General features: G+C 32.5%; 1 protein-coding gene across 1 annotated transcript; it reads right to left on the reverse strand.

The window, feature by feature from the left end:
• Positions 1 to 754: 754 nt before the first annotated feature.
• LOC114306985 (uncharacterized) lies at positions 755 to 2,464 on the reverse strand. Its single transcript, XM_082908100.1, has 2 exons — positions 1,906 to 2,464; positions 755 to 1,713 (listed from the first exon to the last, which is right to left on the reverse strand). Exons 1-2 carry the CDS (start codon positions 2,462 to 2,464, stop codon positions 755 to 757), a joined length of 1,518 nt encoding a protein of 505 aa, XP_082764226.1.
• Between the last annotated feature and the right edge of the window lie 5,999 nt (positions 2,465 to 8,463).

Raw genomic sequence — 8,463 nt, forward strand, 5'->3', positions numbered from 1 at the left:
GTCTCTACTAAGAACAACAGTAATACCCCTAAATGGTTTTTCACTATCACAAATATCCCTCAATGTACGATCAACCGCCTCAACACAATGTCTATGTTGCTTAGGAACTTCATCCCAAATTATGAGTTTTGTTTCTCTAAATAACTCAGTTTGTAATGATTGTTTGCTAGACCCACCAAGTGAATTTTTCAAGACATCTAACGGAATGGAAAATGTTGAATGTGCAGTGCGATCTCCTACCAGTAACAATGATGCAATTCTAGATGAAGCCACAGTAACAACGATATACCCAAGGCTGCGACATTTTAATACAATCGTATTGTACAGAAATGTTTTCCCTGTTCTAGCACCCCCATTCAGAAAGAAAATAGTTCATTTTTTTTGAAAAACTGAAGAAGTGATTGTGTTATAAGCATTCCGCTATCCATTATTGAGACAATCAATAGTAATTTGTGGATCTACATGTTATGCCTCACTCTGTAGTTGTTGATGTTCGAATATCAATCGATTACCAACTACTGCACTCTAATTTGCAGTAGGTTGTGGCATGGGTGAGAAGTCAATTAAACTTTTGCCTGATTCATGAAGCATTTGATTCAAAAGATGGAGACCATAATCTTCAATTTGAGTCTCAGTTGGGTTAGAAATGATAAATAATGTACGAATCTTATGTGCAAGATCATCACATATATGCGTTGAAAATTGATTCCATAATGCACATGGATTTAGTGGAGAGCATTGGGTAAGAACAATACTAAACAACCTCCTCAATTGATATCCAGCCTTTTATAACTGCAGCCTCTTTCAAGCATTGCATCCATTCTTTATCATCTTCTAAAAGCCCCCTTGCAACACATGCTAATTTAAATGTATCATGCACAACATTATCGACTGTGCGTAAAGACTGAAACGACTTTGGTCCTTTGACAACAGTTAGTAACAAACGCAGATAAAATCTTTCACCACAATTAGGGCTAGCAAAGTACATTCCACCAATCGCATATCCCCTTTCTCTTGATTTCCATCTCTTTTCTGACTTGAGCGACACAAAATGTTGTGGAAATCCTTGATAAGTGAATGGACATTCATCTTCACTGGCAGCACAATATGCAAAGAAGCCAGTAAGAGTTGACATTTGTTGACCAGTTCTAGATTGAATCGTTTCTAATGACTCTTCTGGGTTAAAAACAACGCGATGCATTCTAGGTAAATGAAGTGCCAATCGTACAATTGTTGGCATCTTTGCATGCAAAGGATGACCAAATATTTGCCAAGCAGCTTCTGGAGGTCCAATATACCTTGCATCGAGATATTGTTGAATCTCATTTATCATTCCTAACACCATCATTATACGATCATAACCCTTATAAATGTACTTATGTATATACTTGACACATCTCATTCCGGTACAAACTTTCACATTTATATGACAGTTAAAAAGTTTAGAAAGATATGCATTATATGGTACGACATCCCTGTTATCAACTTCTTGCCCCCTCACAGTATGTACTTGACCATTATTGCGACGACGATAGATAGGGTATCCATCTTGATCCATAGTTATTGTTTTTGTGAAAGTTTGAGGGTATCTCTTAGTGCATCTATCATTTTCCATACATAATGCTTGTGGATTTCGAGCATCATATGGTCCATGAACCATACAACATTTGATAGTTTCAAAAAGCATAGGATCATCTTTTGGGTTTGGAAATTCTGCATAGACCAATTTGTTTACTTGAGCACATGTCTGAATTTTGTCTGGACCCTTAAGAAATAAAAGTGCATGCATATGAGAGAGGCCTCGTTTTTTAAATTCAATTGTAAAAACATGTGCAACGTTATTTCCAAACACTTTATTTGTTTCTATCTCCTTCATCAAACATTTTCTCTTCAACTCAAAAACACGGGCAATTAAATCAGGACGATCAATAGGTTTTTGATGTGGTAATAACGCTGAAGTAATTTCTGGCCAATTGGGATTTGCAGTCATGATAAGAAAAATATCTGGGTGTTGGTTGTATCGCGTGATAGCCATTGAATCTTGAAAGATTTCAAACATATGTCTAGGATTACCAGTAAATGAATATGGCAAAACAAACCTTTGACCAATTTGACCATGTCGCACATAATCTGGATCCATATTTGACAACTCTTGGTAAAGCTCAGCTCGAAGTTTCCCTTGATTAAGCTTATAGTATGTCAATTGATTTTGCTCAATTGCAGCCCAAGCATCTACCACAAAATCTTGAAATAGTTTTCCACCTCTCAAAATTGTTGAATGCTCTATGGGTCGTTCAAACAAACAATAACTATAAGAATCTATTTGAGTAAGTCGATCAGCTGAAGGTCGATCATACCGAACGTTCCACAATTTCAACTCAGGTTCCCATCCAAGCTCACCATATGGAAATAATAGAACATAATGTAATGGCAAGTATACTGGGTGACATTCATTAATTTGCATCAACTCATTATTTCCTCAGAAATGTAAGATAATATCTCTCATTCCATTTACCTCTGTTCCATCGCCTGGTATTACAATTGCAATCTCATCTGCAGTTGGTAAGTTATACCGACCTCGATTAGTTGTTGAATTGTAATGAAGATGTGCAGTTAGATTATGTCTTGCCGAGTCTAATTGATGTAAAATGGCATGAGCCTAGCTAAATTTATTTACAAATGCATTGACTTGCAACAAACTATCCTGAATAGTTTTGAGAACATCCCTTCTCAAGTTAGGATTTCCACGATTACGAGTTTCTAAAGGTGAATATGGGTCATAGATATACAATTGAGCATAACTCGCATCCTACCTTGGTTGTGGTTGTAGTGATTCTATTCGATGTCGTAATTCCCCATGAATTGTGAATGATGTAGGGCCCCTTCCGCTGAGTACTCTATGATCCAATGTAGCACCAAGACTCGTAAAAGCATTGGCTGCATTGTACACTCGAGTATAACTTCGAAAGGATTTTGATTGATCATTATTCCCATCATACAACGCTTGAAGTGGTGGAGGGGGTGTAATAAGTAAAGTTAGCCTAATCTTTCCTTTCAAACAGCAAGTTCCGAATAAGGGGCGCTTCATAGATGATTTTGTCAATTTTTCATCCATCCAATGTAAGGCTGAACAATAAGGACATAATACATCCATCTTGCCAAGATAATGGCGGCAAGAATCTTTGTGTGCCCGGGCGTCAATCGATGTACTCATAGGCATATCTTCTAATTCATCATCAGTACATAGATCTCCTTGAAGAAATCGATTTGTAGGAGTAGACCTATGAATATTTGTATATAAATAAAATTCTGTAAAACAAAACGGTATGAGTAACAGTATGTATTTGAAGATTAGACATAGTAGTTTACTGATTCCTTTGTGGAGCTAAAGATGTTCTTGGCATAGAAAACGAACATGTAGAATGATGGGTAACCATTGTTCGTTTTTGTGCCGAATGAGAATCTTCAGTTATTGTTTCCCACTCCAAGTAAGTGAGATCGCGACGAATTGGTGTTAAAGAAGGTTGTCTTAGTTGAACACATTCTTCTAATCCCTCTTGTTCTCGTTGCAAGCATTGAAATTCAAAGTATAACTTTTCATTTTTTTCACGCTCTTGCCGTGCACGTTGGGCCAATGCAGCTTTGATATTGCATTGTCATTTTGTGCCTAAAATGAAAATATTTTATCATTGATGCAAAGTATGTAAATATTTTGTGCTTAAAATGAAACTATCTTCTTATTTCTTTCCTTTCTCTTAATTTTGTTTTTCTATTTTATTTGTTTTATACCTTTAATAGTGTTATCTTTATTTATTTCTTTTTTCGTGCATTTTGTTTTTTTTTATTAAAAACCCATGTTATTTAGTTTCTCATTTCTTTATATATTTTTTCTTCATATAAGTAACAACTTATGGATGGTACATTATAAATGCACATGTATCCATGCAAAATAAAAATAATTAAATTTGGAAAAAAACATACAAATAATAGCAAGTTAGAGGAAAATATATTATCATTCTACAAAAATAACATAAAACAACAAATTCATTTTATATACTCATATCTTTTAACTATTCGAAATTTTAATTAGTTTTGCATCATATTTTTTAAAAAGAATATATACCACTTGACATGCATTTGTCATTCTCTTGTCAGTGGGAGCCATCTTTTCTTTTCCTTTAGACATTGGGTTGACCTTTTCTTTTTATTTTGCCTAACAAATATAAACAAAATATTCAAAAGATTAAAAAAAATCTTATATAACTTTATGTAAGTAAAATACATGCAATATTTGACTTTATTTTGTACTTACCGCACGAATACAGATAACATTAAGGTCATGCTCATCACGGATGACCACACTAATATTTCTAGATGGGGTTGTAGGAGCAGGCCTACAGAAATACATTGTGAATAAATTAAAATATATATAATAAAGTGGTAATAGTAAGAGCAGGCCTGTAGAATATTCCAAGATAAAGTGGGGTTAATTAAACATAGTTGTTTACCAATTTGGTGTTAAAAAAGGTTGTCTTTGGTTAATACATTCCTTTGATCTTTCTCGTTCTCATCGCAGGCGTTGTCCCAATTGGTATGCAGAACATGGCTTTTGATTTTTTTCTCATTCTCACTGTGCACGTTGGGCCAATGCAGCTTTTGATAATGCATTATCATTGTGTGCCTAAAATGGGAATATTCTATAAGTAGGTGCATAAAATGTAAAGATTATCCCCTCTCTTGTTTCCCTTTCATCATTGAAAAATCTAGAAATCCCCTAGATGTTGATTTGTGATTTATGTATCAATTTTAAGCAGTATATAACAATCTCAATCAAAAAATCAAGACAAATCGGCACAACGGAAAAACCACAATTGGACACCTCCAATTGTGATAAAAAAAAAACTACGGGCAAAAGCCACAAAACAATCCATTAAAAAGACATAAAGGAATTACACATGTATACTCTCAATTACCTAGCGAATCCACACCCGAATTGAACCAACCCCTATGTGCCTCTTCCAACCCCGTCTTCACATTGGAATTATCTTGACGATGAGCCACTCCAGAATCCACCAAAGCTTCAGGCTCGAATTTTTCAGAATCCACCGAAGAACAACTCTCTCTTTTGTGTAGAACAAACAAATAATCCTTTGATGTATACTCTTTAAACCATGAGTTGAATACTCAATCAAAACATCAAAGAAAACTAGCAAAATATCCCCTGATATAAACCCTAGAACCCAAGAAGAAGATCTGAAGAAGTAATCCTAGATTTGGAGCAACTTGTCAATTTATAGAATCTGAAATCGCGAGGTCCGCTCGAGCGTGGGAATGGACGCTCGAGCGGGGACTTTATATGACGTGTTCCGCACTAGGGTGTACGCTCGAGCGGGGAAATGGACGCTCGAGCGTGAAAACACGGACCACAGTATATTTGCAGACTCACCAAACTTCTGAAACTCAGCATTCTTCGCTCGAGCAGGGGAATGTCCGCTCGAGCGGACAGGCTACTTTGAATGCCTTTTTGCATTTTGCTTCGGGGGCACTGCCCCTCGAACCCGCGAGCTGACCGGGCAGCTCGACCCCCGTCATAATTAGCAAAGTGACAATCTTGAAAGTATTAACATCACAAACTTCTCTGCAATGCACAATTCGAGTTGGATTTGTATCTAAACACTCATAGCCTCACTGAAATAAAAAGTGCGAAAACAAATACAACTTAACGGAGTTTTGTCAAACGGGGTTGACAAGAATAAAAACCTAACAATCATGTATTTTTTCTTCCTTTTAACTAACTTTTTCTCTTCACTCGGTTGAGTTGTTAGTCATAGAAGAACCAATGCATGTATTAATGAAATTTAAAAAGGGAGGAAAAAATAATTTGAAAACACATTAAGCATACAAAACTGCAAACTCACTTTGCACTTATTGGTTTAAAGACGCTACTCATCTCTTTACAAAATGTACGTTGAAAAGGTAAATATTAGATCATTAAGTACGTAAAATGTGAATATTAGCGTGTAATGTTTTCTACTTTCCTTTTCACTCTTCTTGTTCTTTCCATTATATTAAATTTTATTTGTCTTTTTCTTCTTTCCTTAAGAACTTCCTATAAGAGAAATAAAAATTTTAAAAATTATATTATGTAGTTTCCTTTTCATCACATATTTGTTCCTTATTCTTCTTTTCCTTTTTCTTTTTTTCTTTTTTACATTTTTATTATGTTTTGTTGTAAATGCAAAATGTGTTCATACAAATAGATAAACATATTAAAAATTCAGATTAATGTTCATACAAATGCATTAGCATGTTGTACAAATGCTTACTTTAACATGCTTCAGAAAAATATTTCTCATTCAATAAAAAGAATTGAATAAATATTCGAAAAAGAAACTTTTAAAAAATCTACATAAAAAAGAGTATATGATACTATGCAATTCCTAAAAAAATCTAATAATTTTTTTTATTATATAATATTCGAAAAAGAAACTTTTAAAAATTGTTGAGAAACCATACCACGGGATGTGCATTTTCCTTTCCTTTGCTAGAAAGGATAGTCTATTCTATTTCCTTTGATATTGCTTTGTCTTTTTCCTTTGCCTTTGCCTATAAAAACTAAGTGGAATATATTTATAAATTATTTTTAAAATGACAAGACAATGCATGTCCAATGTTCAAGTGGCTTTTAAGCTTACCTCATGAATGTGAATAGTATTAAGGTCACGCTCATCGCGGATAACAACATTAACATTTCTTTCTTGAAGAAATCGAACCTATACATACAAAAACTTTAGAGTGATAAATAAAATTTTATACACATAAATAAGAAAATTAGTAAACGGAGGTGATTTTTCGGTTCTGTGTAAGTCTCTATCCACCAATAAAGTATGAGGAAAAAAGCAATTTATTAGAAGAAAATTATATATCATAAGTTTTTTTTTTTTTTTAAAAAAAAAATTTACTTGACCAAAAATAGTGATATTGTCCATAACTATTGTACTTCAACCTAAAAATGTTTGGTTATATAATTTTAGACACCAAGAAACAAAAAATTAGCAATAATAAAAGTTAACATGGATTTCAAAATTTTATTTAAATAAATAGCTGTCATGGATAGAAAATACTTAACAGGCTACAATCAAGAGGAGAAGAAATAAAAATATAGACATCTAAGAAAAAGAAAAAGGCCAACTCAATGTTTAGAATTGATGTATTTTAGCAATCACATTAAAATGATAAAATTAAAATCGGAGCACAACATATGTCCAAATTTGAACTCTTCTCTTTTCTAACTGACTTCAATTTTATAGAGATGAAATTAAAACCAAAATCAAAACCCGTTATAATCATATACATTCATGCCATAAACATATATTCATATAAATTTATGCCAAAAAAAAAAAAAAAAATCGACAGATAACAAAACCATTTTATAAGCAATAATGAATAATTATTTCATGAAGGCAACTAAAGTAATACACATACATATACATTCACCAGAACTTTTTGAAATACAACATAGAATATTATACTCCCTTCAAAAGGTGCAAAAAAAAAAAAACACATATATTCTCTTGCCATGTTACACATAAATATTAAAATGCCAAGTCTCTGAAATTTTTCTTTTAATTAGGAACTCTAGATATTCAAAATAAATTATATGAAAAATATTTATCATCTGTATATTAGAATCATACAGCAAATATCTTACATTTGAATGGTACAATTTTTTTTATATAATAAAATGTTAAATACATTTTTTTGAGTGTGTGAGTTAAAATTTTTTTTTTCTTGCAGGAAGATCAGTTAAACAAATCACCCTTACTTTCTTTTTAAATAGTTCCAAACAAACAATCCCTTCTCTCTCAGACTAATTTATACAACACAAAGCACTAACCACAAACCAAGTCCCAAATAATCCCTCTCTCTCTAACTCTCTCTCTCTCTCTCTCTCTCTCTCTATATATATATATATATATATATATCTACATTCTCTAAGAAACCCATAATCAAACTCACATTTTCTAAGCCAACCCAACGTTTAGAATAGATGTATTTTAACAATCACATTAAAATGATAAATTAAAATCGAAGCACAACAATTGTCCAAATTTAAACTCTTCTCTTTCCTAATTGACTTCAATTTTATAGAGATGAAATTAAAACCAAAATCAAAATCCATTATAATCATAAATATTTTGAAATTCACTATTTATTACTTGGAAAGCCCAAACATAAATTTATGCCAAAAAAAAAAAAAAAAATTCACTGGATAACAAAGCCATTTTATAAGCAATAATGAATAATTATTTCATGAAGGCAACTAAAATAATACACGCACATATACATTCACTAGAATTTTTTGAAATATAACATAGAATATTATACTCCTTTAAAAAGGTGCGAAATAAATAAATAAATAAATAAATAAACTCTCTTGCCATATTACACATATATATTAAA

This window comes from Camellia sinensis, chromosome 15 (genome assembly GCF_055761805.1).
Source record: "Camellia sinensis isolate YWXY chromosome 15, ASM5576180v1, whole genome shotgun sequence".
NCBI classification, from domain to species: Eukaryota; Viridiplantae; Streptophyta; class Magnoliopsida; order Ericales; family Theaceae; genus Camellia; species Camellia sinensis.

What these genes read in the sequence shown, in the direction of transcription:
- LOC114306985 (XM_082908100.1), bottom strand. Translation starts at nt 2,464, where the DNA reads ATGCAAATTAATGAATGTCACCCAGTATACTTGCCATTACATTATGTT. An exon ending in TCGTCCTGATTTAATTGCCC is followed by an intron (nt 1,714 to 1,905) that starts GTGTTTTTGAGT and finishes TGGTCTATGCAG; the next exon opens with AATTTCCAAACCCAAAAGAT.